The following is a 20068-nucleotide window of genomic DNA, read 5'->3' as shown; positions in this document are numbered from 1 at the left end:
CCCAAAACCTAGACAACCAATTCAATGACACAGAACTTCATGTTAGAGTATATGCAAAGTTACACTTGTGGACACTAGCCATAATATCAGTTCCATTTATCTAAAAAACCTTGGCAATTCACCAAAGGTTTGTGTCTCTAAGTCCCTTTACTTCTAGTTTTTAAGACACTTTGCAAATAGGATGTTGAGTATGTCCTGGGAAGCTCTGAGTGCCATCTCCTGAAGTCTGGAAGCTGAAAATTGTCAGTAATGGATGCCATTAGACCTTTAAGATTATATATTTAATATATATACAGAACGTTGTTTGGTATAAAAAGCTCTAATTTACTTTATTCTAACGGAGACTTGTAAGATTTGGGGGTTTTCAAGATATAAAACTATTCCTCAAACTACTAACTACAGCAAGAAAATTTCAGCATAAAATATCCACTCCTCAAAAGAAGAAATAAGAAACCCATTTTAAATATAACAGATTTGTTATGACCTTGTTTTCAAATATTATTGTTTGGCTGATCTGCCTTTGCATGAACTAAATTGGTCAGTACTACTCCAGCTGTCTAACTGCTGCCAGCAGGATACAAGAAAAGAATGATTTCACAGGGAGGTCACGCTCTCAGTATATCAAGGAGGTAGCTGAAAGGGATCCCTTTGAGGACTTTCTTCCAGCTGGTGTATGTAAATTTCAGAGCTCCTAAAATTACACTGAAAGCAGTGTCAAGAGAAACAATATAAAATACTTCCTAGCTTTTCAGTCCTGAGACCAGGCCCCTCCCAAACCTCAGCATCTGTTTACTTGCACAGCTGTATTCATTTACTTAAATTTCCATTCACAAAGTTAGCTCCACTGTTTGAACTGCAAACTAAGTTAGTCCATACTGTTCTGCTAACTCATCTGTTCTCAATTTGCTAAAAATCAATTTCACAATCTTCTTGCGCTTAACAGAAATGAAAAAACCCTATTTTTTTTGCAGAAGTTTTAGAAGCTATTAATTCACAGTTATTAAGAGCCTAAGCTTTGCCTTGCAATTAGAGATCAGCCTTCAGCTAATTATACAGAAGAGTCCCCAAGAGTAAGAGCCTTTGGAGGGTTTTTTCTTTTATAATGAGTTTTCCTATGATGAACACTTTCCTAACTTCACTATTTAGACTTTTACAATTAACCTGAAACTAGACTGCCATATTGGATGTTAAACTGGCTTGTTAAACACCACAATTAAAAGAACAATTTCAATCTCATCATCTTAATATTCTCCCTTAGTTCCATGGAAAAAGCTCCACAACCCTGTTTAGAAAGAAGTGGTTGTCTCCAGATAAATAAAATTAAGAGTTTTCAGTAATAAGCTACATATAGTAATTGTAACACTTCAGAGAGAGTGTCTCAATTACAAAGCATTATTGAGAAATATATCACTGAATCAGAGAGCTCTCATTACTGATACCTTTGAATAATGCTTGATTGAATCAGACATAGCCCTTGTTCTGAGCCAAATGACAACATGGACACATATCCATGCCTGTCAATTTAACAAGAGTGTTGGTAGTTCTTAACCACCCCTGATCCAGAAAAAGGACTGTTTCCCTCCATCCACTATGGTGTTTCAGCACTGGTTTGGAATAATTCCTCACACCCACTGCTCTCGGATCATGGCTCAAACTGCTCCAACAGGGATGCTACCCACTGCAACTTCATAACTGCTGCAAACTATTTCAACAGCCCAAATCACTCAAGCATATTAAAAAATACTACTCCTGCTTCTCTTTGCTCTCTTCTCCAGTCAAGAAACAGCTACCAGATGTATACAAACAAATAAGAAACTACCGCTGGGTACCTGGCTGCTCAAGGAAGTTTGTATTGCCTCCCAAGAGGCAGGTATCTGATACACTCCTCACTTTCAAAGATTTGCAAATATTTGTTTACCCTTTGAAAAGTTTGTATAAAAACTCCTAAAGCTTTGTGATGGGAATCTGCAGACATATGTTAGCACTGAAACTAGGGGACCTTTTCCAGATGTCAGAGATAATTGGAAATGCCAGATCCCAGTCACACAAAGTAGGATATTTGGGTACAGAATTTACTTCCCCTCCTCACAAATCCCAGACAAGTGCATAATTTTTAAGTTCTTGTCAGTTGGACAGTGTTGGCAGGGAAACAGTCCCAGCCAGCTATCCAAAATCAAACAAGGAGTTAAACTACTGCAGCATGTTGCACATAATTTTTCATTAAAATGCCTTATGATGCTTCAAAACTTTTTCCAAACTCAACAGTATGGTCCTGAGGGGACAGTATTGGCAAAGCTTTCTGAACCCCTGTAGGGCCTATATGAAACTGGAACTAGCAGTTTTTACAGTTCCCGACAGACTGGAAGTATTACTCTGTCTACTGAAGGCTATCAGCTTAAAGAAAGTTTTTTTCTGCTCTGCATTTTTCCTCAGTATTTTCTGCATTATATTTTAATTGCTTTTAAGAAGGACAAATTGTTAGAGGAAAGTTAAATTACGCTGTTGCACACAAACATTTGGCCTTTGCCAAATCTTTCCTTTTGCATAATCGTATCACACATGGGCAGTTCCTTCTCCCAGAAGTGAATCTCACATGATTAATCCTTTAAACACAACTTTGTTTTCCCTAGCAGAGGGGATTCACGCTGCAGAAACAGGTGGGGGAAAAGTTGCTAAAAATGCTACTCCCGAGCAGCATCAATTATTCGAAAACCAAGTATTTGAGAGACCTGCTTTTTTTGCAGAAAAAAAAATCTGTACTAACCTCTGAATTGAAAGGACCATATCTGTGGCCAGCAGCATCTGGTTGCTCAGAGTAGAAAGCATAAACATAAGGCCTGAAAGAAAGAAAGAATCACAGAATCATTTAGCAGTCCTTTGTTTCTGCGGTATAATTAAGGAATTACTTGCTTTGCAGCTTTATTAAATCCAAGAACACACACAGGGAGGCACATGGGGTACCATCTGAGGACACACACTCATATTAAATCTTGTAGGAGAAATCACAACAGCAGCTCTCCTGAGCTTTGCAGCCAGCAACATGTGGGAAGCTGTGCACTAAACCCCACTAATAATTAAAATCTTAACATTTTCCTAGTGCTCAGTGTCCAGTTCTGCAAATGCCATTGTCTGCAAGGTTGTTATGCAATATTAGGCTCAGTAGGATAAGAACAATCCAAGCTAATCCATGCAACTACATGCTTCTTGATAAGAAAAATTCATACCATACATTTATCTGGAGGAATAAAACTGCTGATGGTGAAGAGCTAATATTAGAAAACAAAATGACAACGACAAAACACTCACCAAAACAAACAAAAAAACCCCACCAAATACCCAAAATCTTCTACTAAACACAAAACTCGAACAAATCCTTAAATCAGTGATAGTCTGTAACAGACAAAAATTTTGGAATTAAATTTCCTCTTGTTCCGCCAACTAGTTTTAAGGAGAAGACAAACTAGCAGTTATCCAACAGCAGATGACAATAAGTGAATTACCTTTCATTGTCTGGAAGAGTTAGCCACTGCAGTATTGTTAATATTCTGCGCTCATGGGGGATGACACTAGGCCACAAAATACAGAAATATACCTTGTTATCATAGGATACAAGAAGCATCAACAAAACTTTGTTATGATCTGATTCTAACAAATAGAATAAATAATAGCATTATTTGATTTTAGCATGATGTATCTTCTTTGTTGCTTTCTTAATTTGCAAACAGAATCACATCAGATCTCCTGAAGGTACACATACTCCAAAAGAAAGATGAACAGAAGTTTGTAACTGCAGTCAGAACTCAAGGCAGTAAATCTAGCTCTTCTAAATAAGAGTGAACAAAGACCCATTCTGGTAGCTTTAACCCAGATGAACTTTTTTTTGTGCTCAATCGTGCAGCCACTGGATAGCCGACATGAGTAAAAACCATTACATTACTCACATCAGTACAGGTTTAAATGACCATCCTGCTCTGGTAGTCTTGCAGACACTGGAAAAGTTCTCACAGACTTAACAGTAATCAAACTGAGAGTTAGGCTGCTGTAAATCAGAGCAGAGTAATCTGAAACATCAGGCCATCAGCACAGTGATTTGCACAACTATGACAGCTTCTCACTCTGCAGAACAAACTCATCCTGGTTACTGTTTGTATAGTGACAGCCATCCTCACTTGGCTGCTGAGGTCAAGTTCATGCTATGAAAATGACTAATCTTATAAACAGCTGTTAAAATTCCAAATATCTTGGTCATCTTAGGAAAAGTCTGCAGGTCAGTGACCACAGTTATTTTAATACAATAGCATGGTCAGTCCAGATTCCATTAGATCAGTAACAGAATCCCAAGACAGGAATCAAAGACAACCATCAGAGCCACCATGCTGAATTGAATTCAGCATTCTTTGGAAACATCTGACAGAGAAATAGAGATGTCAACAGCCATTTGGAAATATATTAATTTTTAATGCCTTGTAAAATAACAGTGGCCTCAGTCGCCAACAATGTGGAGAACTTTGAGTTGTAAAAACAACCATAAAAATGAGAATTTATATTAAAATTTTTAAATAAGGCAACATTTTAAAGTGGAATCATAATTTTGAGTACTGCCCAATTTTTATATTTTTATTAATTGTGCAATATGAAAAAAAAAAATCCATCATTGCAATTAACTCATTTCTGACAAAAATATTTTTAACAGTTCTGTTTTCCTAAAAGAGTTTGCCTGAAAATTCTCCCCAAAAACATTCCGTGTCCCAAATTAAGTAATACATAGGCATATATATTTAAGGCATATCTATTTCTTTCATACATGGAGTGGCTGTCTCACTCCCTCACTATTGTCATTCATACAGCATATCCTTGTTTACCATCTGTAAGATTCTATATCCCCAAGCATGCATTGGCCAGGATGTTTGTGGAGACTGTGTTAACTGTAGAGCTTCGGAATCACATTAATTTCTTTGGTTTGCAGAGCACCAGACTGGAGCTCTGCCAGATAACCATCTTGAAAGCCTAAACCTATCACTGAGTTGTGGTATGTTTTATATTCCCTCCATATGATATATGATATTTAGTGCAGTAAAGAGTACTATGCCTAATGGAATCCCAAAAAAATAGGCAAATCCCCTTATTGTTTCAATCATGCAGTCTAAACCTTTGCTTCTGCAATCCTGCCACTAAAATATAATAGGGAGGCTGATCCATATGCATTTCTCAGAACTCAAAGATTATCAAAATGCATTCATTTTTGGTTGTGGCTTTAGCTGGGATGAAGAAAAATAGATTGGAATCATTAAACAAAAGAACAAACAACAAAGACCCTCAGGGCTATCTTTTAGGAAAGGGAAATTGGATATCTTACTCAAAGGTCAGACTGTATTGTAAAAGAGTAAGTCAGACCTTTGAGTCAAATAAGCTGGTGATGTCAGTTAACAAAGAGGACAGTAAGAGTTTTCCACTCTTAGAGGACTCTGGAAACATTGCTAGCAATACTAAGGAGGCAAAAACACACACTGTGAAATGAAAGACAGTAATTTTTCACAGAGTTACACATTTTTTCTTTAGTTAACTGCTAAAAATAAGTGCATGAATCTAAAGCAGCAAACTGCAGCATCAGCTTAAGTCATCAGAAACATCGCACAAATGAAACAATGGGGGATTACAGATACAGTCTCTAAGCTACCGAACACTTAGAGAAAGGAAAAGAACTTAATTAACACTAACATCAAATTAATTCTGAGTTATTAGTTAAAAATCTCCAGAAAACAGAGGTACTTACATAGACCAGAAGAACGTGCCAGCTTTCACCCCTTGCTTAGCTGCAGTAATCCAAATCTAATGAGGAAAATATAAGAGGATTAGAGTGCACTCAGATCTTTAATGACTCTCTGAAATCAAAAGAAAATGTTTTCAAGACACATTCTTCTACCCTGAGCCTAAAAGTGGAAATTGCAGTTTTCAGCCTGCAGTCCTAATTTGAAAATATGGATTGACTGGACTGTGCAAACTCTGCTGCAGTGGGCCAGCTGCTGTGCTGTAGACTTTCACCCCTAAATCTTTATGTTATTTTTAATTAAAAGTATTGAGATTCACGACAAGGAATTCCTCCAGTATATAATTTAATTTTCAAAACCCAGCCATTGCTAACCTGACCCTTTTAATGTTCAGCTGCTCAGGTTTTGGAGGATACTCAGTTAGAAAGGAACATACCTTAAACACTAATAGGTGTCTGCATAAACATCCTTCTTCCACCATATCCTATGTCAGTAGCCATCAACAGAAAATGTGTTAGAAAAGAGCACACAAAGGAGGGAGCAGACAAGTCAGCAGGTGTTAAGAAAGCAGGGAGGGACACCTTCCTCCATAGAAGTTTAAGAATTTTTTGAACTCACATGACAAGGTGATTGATGGAAATGACAGAAAAAGATATCCACGAATTTTTTAACCCTTTTTTCAATCCTTCAATTCCCATAAATTTTTCTAGCTATAAATCAGTTTGCAGCAGAAAGTTCCACAATGTAGTCACGAACTGTAAGAGTGAATTTCTAATTTTGTTTCGTTTCAAACCTGCCAGTTTCACTGGGGTTAGGGTACTGTTCTCATATTTGAAAACAGGTTACTAATCCTTTCTCTTCCCACTTCTGTGCAACATTCATGATATTCCCCTCTATTCATTCCTTTTAAACGTAAGTAGTCCTGATTTGTTTGATCTTTCTGTAATGAATGCCATACCATACCCCTGGTTATCCTCATCATCCTTCTTTTACTGCCTCCCTTCACCCTTTCTCTTTCTATCCTATGACTCTGCACAAGGCAGGGGAATGAGACTGTCCAAGCATCAGAAAGGTCCACAGTCAAGGAAAGCAAACAATATGAGTTTGTAGCCCTACAGAACTCAATCTCTCTTGCAAGGAACTATCCAAGTTATCTCAAAACTCATTTCTAAAGTGACAATGGCTTAAATGCCTGCGCTGTGTATAAAGCTAGATTATTTCTTTCCATTATTTATGCATACTGCAATGTAACTGCTTCATGAGGAGTTAAGACAAAATGTAGTTCCCTTACTTGATAATTGCAAAGTCTTTAGTTTGCTTTAAATCCACTCTAAGTCACTCTACCTTGTTTAAACAGGCACTTGTAAACTGTTATCTGGGGACGCATTATTCATGACGTGCCTGAATTATTCACACATCAGTCTTAAATAAATTCAGCTCAGTCTGATGAAAGATCATTTGCACAGTGAGGCTATAGCTAACCATAATTAAATTTGGATATTGTAATGTTATTTATGAGAAAATTCATTGTGTTTGCCTTTCCAGTGCCCTGGACCCACCCATTACCTCTCATCTCCTCCACCAAATCTTACTGGACCCAGTCCACTTAAATTAAAATCACAGCTATAAAAGGTCATTTGTTTTCATTTTATTCTAACTTTTTAGTAATGAATCCTCTTTTACAGGGAAGAATAATATATCCAGAGTAGCTCTATAGAAAAGATATTTTCCTAAATAAATGCAGCAGGGGCAGAATGGCCACAGATTTGCAGTCCACTCTTCTCTGTTTTCGGGTGCTTCTCCTGAAGAGTCTGATTTCAGGCTTGGTCCATATTAATGTTCATTCAAGCTGCCACCAAACACTGAGTTCCCCAAACATCTCCCCTATCCCCTACAGCCCAAGCCTTCCACCAGCATTATGGTTTGCATGGTGACAAGGATATCAAGATAATGTGGCTGCAAAGTAACTGCCAAAAAAAAGGGGGGAAAATAGCTTTGAATTTATACAGGAATTTGGGGTTTGTGGCTGAGTAACGGGGATATTGTTTTCAAAAGCTCACAGGATACTGGTCCTAACAGGATGGGACAAAAGGATGCAAGTGAACAGGAGAGATGAGGACACGTGCCTACAATCCAGTGACCATGTCCACACACCACAGTCAGAGGTGCAATTGCAATACAAGGATGTTTGTTTGTGCCGTATAAATCAGCACAGGGTATACAACTTCAGCCTGACCCCTGCGTCTAACTAAGTCAGTTATTTGTTACATATTCATCACTGTTTCCTGGTATTCCCAGGTGAAAAAGGACTCACACTTAAAGTAATTATATTTTTCTTTGCATTGCAGATTTATTCCTAGAGGGGAACTCAGTCATGGCAGAGAAAGGAGGTCAAATACAAATTCAGCACGAGGTGTGTCAGCTCCACTGCTGTTATGCTCTTTGGTCTTGCTCTGCTTGGAAAACCATTGTCCCTTACAGAGCTGGAGCAGATTTATTTTTCTTTGAAAGCGTTTGTGTTCCTGTAAAGTTTAAATAATTTTGCAGATATCGTTGGGAAGGTACCAACAAACTAAGTCCAGGGAATTCAGTGTTTGGATTTCACATCTACTAAACTCTGCTTTGATTTTCTAATGCTTTGGCCTGTTCAGGTCCAAACAGTCCAATCTGCCTGACTGGCTAAATGAGACCAGCCAAGTTCCACCCTCAGCAGCTGAACATGTCCTGCACTACTCCTGACTGTTAGTACTCTGGATTCACCCATGACACTGTGTATTTTAACCAATGATTTTAAACCCGTGCCAAAAGACACCCTCCCTCTGGTGAATGAATAATTGCCAAGGGAGCCACCACACCTGTGAGAAAGTGGTAGCTTTTTTTATTCATGTTGAGCATAGAGTCTGCTCCATGAAAGTCACATGAAAACAGCATTCACACTTTCTGAACCAGGAGCAATGCACTCCTAAGAGCAGTAAGGGCAGTCTAAAAGCACCCAGACTGGCTTCAGAGAGGGAAAATCTGCACCTGCTCTGCTCCCAGGTATTTCACCTCAGGAATGCAGCCATTTGCATTGGCATTAACTGCTTGGATGAGTACATGTGTCTGCTGCACTTGAAATAAGCTCAGTAGCTAAGACAAGGACCTGTTAAGTCAAAAATCAGCAAATCAAAAGGGCCATATCTATCCACAACATCTGAATGACTCCATCCTGACTTTGCCAGGCAGAGCCTGATTCAACTCAAGCTTACAACAAAACACTACTGGACCTCTGCCCTCCTCTGTTTTTTAAGGTGGAGGAGGGGGGAAGCCTTTGATTTGGTTAAACCCAAACTAAGAAAATTCAACACTATTCACCGTCATACCTAAAGCTGCTACTCATAACAATACATTTGTAGAGGCATCTATAAGCATGAAAAGAAGCAGCAGTCACCAGGTGGAAGAATTTCTATTTGCATTGAAGGAGATTTAAATCAAATATCCAGGGGTTTAGAGTTGTGACAATTAGTGCTGATGAATCTAATGGTAGCTATCTCTACCAGAAGTGCCCTTGGTTGTCCGGATGCTTTAGTGGATAGGTAAAATTAGACAACAGACTGGATCAGCCTATGGGAGCACACAAGCACCCTCAGCCACAGGGTAGTAATCCCAGAGAAGAGTTAGCAGCAAACTAACCAGTCTCTCACTGTCTTTAAAGTCATTGTCTTTCAAGGCAAACTAGAAGTTATAGGAGAGGGTAGGATAGAAAAAAAAATTAGCAGATGCCCTCTCAACCTTATCCATTCAAAACAATTGAAATTAAGAAGCAAATAAGGATTATTATTCCATTTCCTCTGTATTGCTTTGAGTCACAGACGTAAAGTTAATTCATTCTAGATGTTCCAGCACTCAGCATGTAAATGCAATGTGTTGTATGCACTCTATGGCTGGTCATATCTGTTCAAGTCACTTATAACATTTGCCTGTGTTAGGTGATGCAAGGTCAGTACCATTTGTGAGCTTCTGTTATTTGCCATATGTAAATACATTGTGTTTAACTGTTAATATGTTAGAATTTTATAGTTAGATGTTTAACAATGTCAGATGTCCACTCATGGCTTGCATATGAGACAAGTATTGTAAGCAGTATAAAGGCTATATTTCTGAATTAATTTGCTTAAGCAGAGAGGAGAGGAATAAATATTTTAAAAATAATAATCAGAGATCAACCAGTTTGTCTTCATGCAATGCCACGCCACAGGAAATTAATAATATCTAGTTTTTCTAGCATTCAACCTCGTACACTGGCAAAAAGAAATAATATACATGCTTTCATAAATATAAATTAAACAGATCCTGTAAGCTTTTATTTTTATATCCTCTGTGTTGAATGACTACAATTCTCCTTTATGGATGAAAGTATACAAGGCTAAGCAATAGTTTAGGTGTCAATGCAATACGGAACATGAAAGTCCAAAGTTCTCCCTTCCTCTAACTGCTAGACACATTTGCACACAGATATTTCAAAAGAAGTTATTCAAGACAGCTGCAGAATTTTCTTTAAAAAAGCTGCACAGAAAGTGGGACACCTCCCTAGCTTTAATCTTCCATGAATAAACAAAAGCCCACCACTTTGCAGAGGTTGCCCTGTATTTGTCTCACTATGGAAGGACCACATCTCGGGTCAGGGCTGATGGGAGGGACGGCTCCCATTTGCCAAGCAGGGAAGGAGATTCCTGTAAGGAGCACAGGAAGTGCATGCACTCCCTGCAGTGGAAAGTTGGTAATGCAAGAATGGAAAATCCTTTCCACACCCAGACAAAGGTGGGAAAGGGGAAATCACAGCGTTTCCCAGTAAAGAAACATGTACAAGATTGGTGCAAGAATGCAAAATTAATACCACTCCTGCACCACTGCAATTTGTTCTGTCAACAAAGTAAAATATGGAGCAGCCCCTTGCACACTTCTTACTCTTTAGCAGGACAGAAAGGTTCTCACACACTTGGCAACTAAACATTGCCTTCTTGCTCAGACAGAAGATTTTCATACAAGAAGCCTATTAAATAAATAGACAGACTCAAAGAGCCCTGTTGCTTGTTCGTGGCTCAAGCTGTATAAAAAGAAATACGATAGAATTATAGACATCTCTCCTTCTGCTTTCCCCACCAATCGACCAATTGACTGCAAAAAGTGTTCAGGATGGAAAGACAGATGGCAGTTTTTTGAAGCTCTTTCTGTAATAGTTAGACAGGTAAAATCAAAAAAATTCCAATAATGGTTTTATTTTAAATACTGATACATAGATTTGGATTAAATCAGGAATATCAAGTTAAGATGCATGGTGATGATGGCTGGTGTCTGCAGGAATACCTCTGCAGACTTTAAAGACGCCTTCACAACCTGCTGTCACTTACATAAGGAATGTCATGGCCCTGTTTAAAGATTATCTCATCATCTCAGGCTGGGCCCTTTTTGAGGGTTGTAGTCTTTGTAAAAGGTTGATAGTGGAAATAAAGCTACATACGAGGCACCCTAAACAACCGTCAATACTTTTATAATTATGATATTTCTGAAGTGAGAGACATCTTTTGGACCCAAACTCGGATCCGAGCTAGGCTATCTTCTGCAGGAGCCTCTCTCTCCCCACTTACCACAGACCAGAAGTTTTACACCTTTCATCTGCTGTCCTTGGGTTATCTCTAAGGATCATGAGAGATCACTAAAAAAAGTAGTGTATTGTCTGCAGTGCAAACTTAAAATTACTACATCAAAACAAGACATGGAAAACTACTGCTTAACAGAAGCCAAAGGCAGCTGGAGCCTAATTTTAGTGCTTAAAGTTACTTGGGATGAAAACAGAATGTCAGTGTCATGAAAAATGAGCAGTAAAATTAGTTTTCCCCATGGGCCCTGATGCTCACCATTTCTGTGAGATGCTGTGGCAATATGAGGAGTAGTTTTGCAGTAGTTTCCTATGAAACACTTTTGTTTTGAAAACATGGTGGTTTTAAGCTTATGTAATAAATCAAGGTTGAAGACTGGATTTCAGGAAGTCCCACAACCAGCTACAGCACCCTGAAACACTTCCAAACTACTTTCTCCTTTTCCTAATGTTATTAATTTCAATTTCTCATAATTCCTGGAGTAAAACCATTTGGATACTCATCTGCCAAATCACACTGATGTCCATGGTAATCTGGATGTTTCCCAGCAAAAGGCTGAGTATCAGAACAGTGAAAGAAAGATGACCACACCCTCCACGTTTTAATAAAGACATATACGATGGGCCATTCTTCAGGAGCAAGAAAATATTTCAGAAATTATCAGTGTTAAATGACATTCTATTCTAGGCAATTTTAACCATAATACAAGGCTGGGGGTCTCTGACACTTTTCTTGCTTTCTTGGACAGAAAAATATTAATTCTCGATCCTGTGCAAACCACATACCACTCTGCAGTTTTTTAGTACTCCAGTTTGAGACCCAAGATGTAAAAAGAACCAGCTGAAAATGTGATAGGACAGAAAAAACCTGTGATATGCAAACCAGATTTCCTTTCCTACCCTCTTAATTGTAATGTCTTGACTTTCAATACCCAGCTACTTTCGACACTCTATGACAATGTCGTATTTAAAAAAAATTATAAAAAGAAGTTAGAAACTAACTGTATCTAATCCTCATATATAGGGAGAGTTAACTTTTTCTCTTATAAAAATCTGCAATCAAATGTCCAACTCTTCCACATGCAGAGAGAGTATCATTTGTATCATATTTCTGCAAGAGATCTACCACCTCTTTACCCAGCTATTATGCTCTATCTATCAGGTTTGCCAAACTTCTGGGTTCCCCTCATATTAAGTGTACAGGGTTTGAATTATAGCCCTATCTCTATGCATTTGCTTCCAATATTCAAAAAACATTTCCAGTTTATTACATTATTTGTGTGGTTTTTCTTTTCAAAAATTCTTCAGATCAGCTGGTTTATTTTATCATCCTACTTGGGTATGCAACACTCCCCTCATTCTCTGAGGATTTCATCTAGCAAACAGTCAACTACACTGTTGTGTAATTTTCTTGAACTCTTCTCAGATGATATTTTTCATGATCCTTGTTTAGAATCCAGAAAATCTTTTTTTCTCTGGAATAGCATAGGTGTTGCTAACAGTTGGGTGTGGGAATTAAAGTTCCCCACACAACACAGCAGGTGATGAAGTATTTGTAGACTTATATTGTACTTTTAAAATATCATAGTTTAAAAAGAGACATTTGTACAAGCCCCAACAGTTACTTCTTCCCTAACTCCTACCTAATAATGATCAAGGTAAGATGAAAAATTAAAAGTGCAAAATTAAATTACAGCTGCCTATCAAGTTGTCACACAGCAGTTGAGTCACAGGATTGTCTATGAGCTTGACTCACCCTCTCCTCTCCGCACAATCCATGCCAAACCCAGGTCTTAGACAGGCAAGGGAGTGACTACGCTCACTGACAGATTTTACAAGAGCACAAATACCTCATGTTGGCTCAGCTACAGCCAGACATCTGCCTGTCATACAGCTGCCCGCAGCTCTAAATTTTCATGTCTCACATTTGTTGCAGACCAAAACCATGTACAGACAAATAACATACACACTTGCTAAGCCTAAAATCTGAGCAACTTCCTTTAGTTTCTTGGGATATTTCTGTCTTAAGAGATTTGGGGCATAATACTGATCAATTTAGCAAACAGAAATGACAGATTATAGTGTTCCCAAAAGCCTTCCAATTTTCTCACCTCTACCATCCCACTCTTTTGTGAGATTAACTGGTCAGAGAGCATTTAAACTATAGTTCCCTAAGCAATCAGTGCAATGAAATGTGCATGCATCTTGGCTGCTTGCACTTAAAACTTACTAGTTTAAGTTAAACACACTTTTGTTGAGCACACCACAGCACGCAGTAACAGGGTAAAGTGCAGCAGAAATGAGAGGACTGTCTTAGCTGTAGTAACACAGAGTACTTTGAAGGAGTTTATTTCCTTGCCCAGAATAAGGATTCAGAGCTAGAGACGCCAAGTCCAACACCAAATTAAGAGAGGAAACCTAGGTCAGCCTCTGCTGCTGTGCTTGAGGCAGAAACTTATTCCCAAGCTTCCACAGCCTCTGCAGTAATTCATGTAACAGTGATCACTTGTGGACTTAACAAATAACAATTATAAAATTTTGTCATGCTATGCTGACAGAATATTTATACTAAAACTGCTCAAGAACATTATTAGGACAAAACCCTGAGAAACCCATAATGAAAAGGAAACATAATGCCATAGTAACAAAAATAGTGTTACACTGCTGCCTCAAGTGAGGTTTTTTTCCTAGCCACATTTAATTTATACTTATCAATGCAAATACCTTTCCATAGTCAATGGATTTATTATTCTGAAAAGCAAAATCCAACTCAAAACATTGCATTAAACTGAAAGACAAGAGGGCCAGTTGGGGGGGGGGCAGTGGGGATTAGGTACAAATTGTTCACATATGTATTTTTCTAATTATTATTATTGGCTACGTTCCACAGAACAGGGGGAGGGGAGGAGAGGGAGGAGGAAAGGAGGAGGAGGGAATCTGAGACTTACTGGTTGACCTCCCCACCATCTGTGATTGAATTTCTCTCGCCCTCGAAGACTGAAGCTGGCATCAAACACTGGGTCATACATCGAATTGCCAACAATCCCATGTGATTCAGGATAGAGTCCCTTTGTGCAGAAGTAGATTAATTAGTAAAACTCTAGTACACACAAATACAGTTCTTCATAGCTATCTGCAAATACCTCTAAATTATTTTAAAATAAGTATCTTTGTAACTACACACAAAAAAAGTTTTTACTTTCAGATAAGCACATTTAAAACTGGCTGCAGTAATGAAAGCAGTAGATGATTGAATTGTGCTAAAAAAAATTAAAAACTCCTATTACTCGATACTTTAAAGTTTTTCACACTGGTTAAAACTTAGTTCAAGGCCATCAAGGAAAAGACAAAAATATATGAAAAGAAGATTGATTTGTACTTTCAGTTCCTCTTCATGAATGCCCTTTCTGGACACAGTAATACATTCTCTAGCTGTAAGAGTAAAACTTAGTATTTCCATTGTATAATGTTTTATCTTCATGAGAGCCTCTGTGAGATAAGTTATTTCCAAGAAAATAACCGAGGCAGGTCACCAAAAGCCATGCTTTATATAACAATTTGCTCTGCGGTAAAAGCAATTTAAGTTTCTGCTCTTTTTCCTTTCTTTTGGAAAAGAAAGGAATCTTTCTCCATCTCCTCCTTTCTCATCCATTTAAGATTTGTGCAGTAGCTGCACAAAAAAAAATGGGAAAAAATTGGAGCTGCAGGTAGAGAGTCCCTTAGAGCAGCTTTGGGAGCACTGTCAGTGCCACCCAGGGGTGTGTGCCTGACAGTGTGGGGACAGCCTGGCTGCCAGCCCTGCCACAGGAGGATGTGATGGCTCATTTTACTGCAGGGCCAACACAGCACCCAGACACACTCACAGCAGCTGTAAATTGTACACTGACTGCTAAGTCAGCCCCGCTGACTTCAGCTGCTCCAACGAGGGAACAACTGTTGGTTGTATTCAGGGTAGGATTTCAGGGGTGTTTTTTTTTTTTCCCCCTAGGAAATCTTTGACCTGTAATTACACAGCAGTACAAATAACTGCAGAAGCAGGCATAAGAAAGCGTAGGAACACTGTGACAATGTATAATGGTGAGATGCATTCCATCTCAGCACTTCAAAATTATGAAAATACTTAACTAAAGACCAAAAAGGGTGGACAGTGAAGGAGGTTTCTTTTTTTTTTTTTTAAATCTTGCTTTCCACAACCCACGTTTCTACTCCAGTACAACATTTTATCATCAAAAAAAAAAAAAAAAATGCTTCCCAGGGACTTACAGTAGCAAGGGTATACAAGTTGGGGAAGGTTTTTGTAGGGTAAACAGGTCGCATGTAAGGAGAATGTGTTCCACAAGATCCTGAAAAATCAATAGCAAATGCAAACATGAGGAAGCGAAGTTCTCAGACGCAGAAAACAAAAACAGAGGAAGCAACTTCTGTGACTCAAAATGATGCAGAAACTAGTTAAATTTTAACCAATTTAAATGAACATTCTGCTGCTTAGCAGTGGTCAGCAGTAGGGGCAGTGGTAAATCTACTCATGCACTCTTTGTACTTCACAGTAAACAACTGAAATAATGCAGCCAGATGACTACTGAACCAGCTGCATTCCCATAGACTGTTTTCTTTTCCGAGCTAGTCTGTATCCAGAGTCACTGGAAATATCTTGTTAGGTAAAACAACATAAGAAAACGCAGGTTTATTTTAAGTAATAAATATACTAAAGCTGCAGTTTCACAATGGGCTTTGACCTTGGCCCCCACTAGAATCATTTAGGCTGGAAACGACTTTTAAGATCATTGATTCCAAACATAGGGAGCTACACAAATACAAGGGCCAGCACACACACAGGGGGAAGAAAACCCACCACCTCTCAAGGATATGGGCACTCACACACAAACACCATGCTAATACAGAGAGGCTCAAATATGCAATGCATCCAGTATACCACAAACCCAGGTGGATGCCCTTTCCCCCAGAGGTGAGTGCAAGGCATGTCCCCAGCCAGCTAACAGGCATCCACCACAGCTCCTGCAGCCACTTATCCAAACCTCTGACATTTCTGAATCAAGGGGAAAATTTTGTGGGCACCTCCCAACTAGCTTGTAAGAGTGCATGATACTTGTCATGTACTGAAGATGCATTTCTTTGCTGACAAAACCACATAAAGGTCATTGATTCTGAGCAGCATTTCCCAAACCAGCAGCTCTTCTGTGTGCATTAACCAGGTTGCTTTCAAGTCACCAGTTGATACCATCTAAACCAGAGGGGACTTCTGCCATTCCAGCTCCATGCTGACCTTCCGTTTCAAAGTGAACAAAGAAAACAACTGGGCTGCAAGAGATTGTCTTTCATTCATTGTATGAAAGTGGATGTACTCACTCAGTTTTTCAATATTGGGCATGACCTTGTTCCCTTTCTTCATATATGATGCACGGAAACCATCAACAGAGAAGATGATCAAAGGAGGACGAACGAAGCTGGAAGCAAAAGCAGCAGGAGTATAAGGTAGCATTTCAAAATTTATTTTTTTTTATTTCCACTTACTCACTGGGACTCCAGAGAATCTGAGGTACAGTTACTGTATATTCTACATGTCTGTAATTCTTTGCATACTTAACATACCAGCAGAAACTGATAATCCTCACACTTAGTAACGCCCAGTGCTCACTCAGAGTCAGTGAAAGGGCTGATATCCAACTTAAAAAACACCTTCCCTGAGCAGCTAAAAACATACAGTCCATAAAGGCAAGTCCTTATAGAAAGAGATGTAGAAGGAAAAAAAATTAGTATGCATGACTACCCACCCTAGCACACTATCTGTAGTTAAAAACCACATGTCAGATGACAACTGGTCTCCTTTCTTCACAAGCAGAAGTCCATGTAGCATTTTGAGTGAGCTCTGTGAGGCACAGCTCACTCTCACATACTAAAGATGACAGTATCTCATGTTATTTTGTTACTTTTTTTATTTGCTACTGAGAGTTGATTGCAAGCAGGCAAAGATTTGTCACAGACAGACACACCTGGGCTTTTAATGTTAGTCAGCTGCTGCAGGGGTAAGCAGCTGTCACTGTCACCAGGAGAAGTTCCTCCAAATTATCCTCAACAGCACAGACTGAGCTGCAACCCAACACAGCACCTGAGCAGATGCTTACCTTCAGGGATAATAGAGACAACCGGTTTCAGAAGTGCTTACTTTCTCCCTGTCACTCACGCACTCAAATTCCTCACTAAGTCAAGCCTGTATCCCAGTGCAATTTAGAAATCCTTTCATTTAGGAGCAGAACACTAGGAGCACAAAATTCAATTTAAAAAAAAAAAAAAAATGGTCTGAACTGTGTTCACATGTGGCTTAACCTGGATTTTACTGCAAGCAGAACAACATAAACCTTCCTACTGACTTCAAGTGAGTCTGGTTACTTTCCCAATGTAAGTGAAGCAGGCAAGCTCAGCAGCAGGTGATCAAAGACCAAGAGTTCAAACCCATATTTTATGCAATGCTACTCACCCAGCAGCTTAAAAGCAAATGCTTTACAATATTATGAGCTTAACTGTACAAATGGTGAAGCCCAGGAAAGCATCCAACCCACAGCCATTCAGCCTGCATGACAGGGCCACTGTGGAAGTGTGGTGGGCAGAGCTGGGGACCACTGGCTTTGTTGCACTTGGCTTTGCAGTTGGATGCAAAACACTTACCCTGCTGGACATTCAGGAGTCTTTATCTCTTCACAGTCATCATCCACCCAGTGAGTTTCTCCTGCCAGAAAAGTCACATTGGAGTTTCAAAAAACTGAAAATAAAAAAATCTGTGGACACAGCTATAGGTTTCACAGAAAACATATATTAAAAAAAAAAAAAAACACCAAGTCTAGCTCCAGTTATAGACTGTCTTGTCATACTTTCCATAAATAATGAGCATGTCTTTTCAGAAGGGTGAACAAGTGATCTGGTTATATTTTATTCAACAAAAATAATCAAACTAGCTACTCCTACAAGTAGCTCCTAAAACTGGAGTTAAAAGCAGTTCTGACCACAAGAGACATTGGTGACGCTTTAGTCACAGTGGTCATCTATTTTATTTTTTTTTTATTTTTGATCTGTCAAAAACAGGTAGTGCTGCTTCTGGCTGTGAATTCTCACCCTCCTCCCCCCAGCTCTCATGTCTCCATGAGCTGATTCAGCTGGCTAAAGGCACAAAAAAAAAAATTCATTCTGGGGAAGAAAAACAACTCTAAATAGTTTCCAGCTGGTTTAGAGAGCTGATCAGCTCATGGATCAGGTGAGACTCAGGCTAAAAAAAAAAAAAAGCATTAATACTCCTTCAGAGCTAGATTAGTTAAAATTACTTCATGAAATCAACTATTTTCTTAAGGTTTTCACTGCTGAATGCTGACTATAGAGCGGCTCATGACTTGCACTTTCACAGGTCAATTGAAACACAAATTATTAACTAACAAGCCTGCTTCCTGAACCTGGCACTATTAAAGGAACTGCAGTTCAATGAAAAGAACAAAACAAAAAAACATCATAGAAAAGATCTACAGGAAATGTGTGCTGCAAGCAATTCCAACTGACCATGACAGGAGATGGAGGGACAATTTCCAAGAAAAAAAAACAACCAACACACCATCCTCAGAAAGGCAAAGGCAAGAGTAAAGAGGAAACATTGTTCTTACATAAGGATTACTCCTGTCAGAGTTCCAGGGTCGTTCTGATAATTTGTTATTAGCCAATTAAACAAAGATTACATACATTAAAGCTGGAGACATGTAAATTCCTCTGTCTTGATACTTGTGAGAGGGAGCTCACGGAAAAGGCAGGAACTGAAAACTTAAATAGTATTTAAGTGGTCTCAGCCTCGGGTTTCTTTGAGAAGGGGAAGAACAACCTATGGGGATTTTTTGGAAAATACATATTTCATTTGGATTCCCAACAGCAAAACCAAGTAAACAAAAGCCCATTTTCAGTGTATGGATCTGGACCATTATCATTCTGTGAACATACACAGTTGTCCAAAATGGTGTGGAAGAAACAATTTCAAACTGTAACCCTTGCCCCAGTAAAGTTAATGAATGAGAAAAACCCTAAGAACTAGCTGAGATACAAAAGCAAAACTTGTAGAGCTCATTATCAAGGATCAGAAGACCTGGTCTGAATGGCAGACACGTTACACAGGCAGGATATGCTCTAAAAGAGCGGAGTAGTGGACTAAAGTTAAGCTTTCACAGCCCATCCACCTGCCAGTCAGTGCGGGCTGTTCTGCAGCCATGGTGTGTCATGGTCATCTGAAGCCCATGACACCCACCTGCGAGTAACAGCCCGTGTACTTTTGCAACTCGCCTCCCACAAGAAATAAAGCCTACGGGTGTCAGGTCACACAGTTTGAGCAGGAGCTTTTGTGGTGGGGGTGGAGAAAAGTCTTTGTGACAGAGATAACGTATCTAGGAATGCTCCATTCCTTCTGAGACCATCAGATATCCCTGCTCTCCCTGTGATGCAGACAAATGCATCTGAACACTTCAGAGTTTTGCTTTAAACTCTTCTTCATCCTCCTACACCTATTCTCTTTCTATCATTTTATCTCTACAGGCAGAGATAACATCCTTCTACGATCAACAAATTATTTTTCTCTGCTAGTGTCCAGAAAATTAGAAATTCAATTCCCCGTTCTCCG

At 39.0% G+C, this 20068-nt stretch overlaps 1 protein-coding gene across 8 annotated transcripts in view; it reads right to left on the bottom strand.

The window, feature by feature from the left end:
* Positions 1 to 20068, bottom strand: part of ENPP2 (ectonucleotide pyrophosphatase/phosphodiesterase 2) — a 71414-nt gene that overhangs the window by 28345 nt on the left and 23001 nt on the right. For all 8 annotated transcript variants that reach the window (XM_027884909.1, XM_027884911.1, XM_027884903.1 and 5 more), the window contains exons 5-11: positions 18091 to 18151; positions 16774 to 16871; positions 15670 to 15749; positions 14355 to 14474; positions 5774 to 5829; positions 3501 to 3566; positions 2765 to 2837 (exon numbers count right to left, since the gene is read on the bottom strand). In XM_027884909.1, coding sequence (XP_027740710.1) covers positions 2765 to 2837; positions 3501 to 3566; positions 5774 to 5829; positions 14355 to 14474; positions 15670 to 15749; positions 16774 to 16871; positions 18091 to 18151 — 554 coding nt within the window. The remainder of the gene's footprint in view (positions 1 to 2764; positions 2838 to 3500; positions 3567 to 5773; positions 5830 to 14354; positions 14475 to 15669; positions 15750 to 16773; positions 16872 to 18090; positions 18152 to 20068) is intronic.

The sequence above is a fragment of the Empidonax traillii genome, unplaced genomic scaffold, assembly GCF_003031625.1.
Source record: "Empidonax traillii isolate 1590-97213 ecotype Southwest subspecies unplaced genomic scaffold, ASM303162v1 scaffold157:size2224338, whole genome shotgun sequence".
NCBI classification, from domain to species: domain Eukaryota; kingdom Metazoa; phylum Chordata; class Aves; order Passeriformes; family Tyrannidae; genus Empidonax; species Empidonax traillii.
Note: the sequence above shows the minus strand (reverse complement) of the source record. Positions and strands in the feature narration are given on the sequence as shown.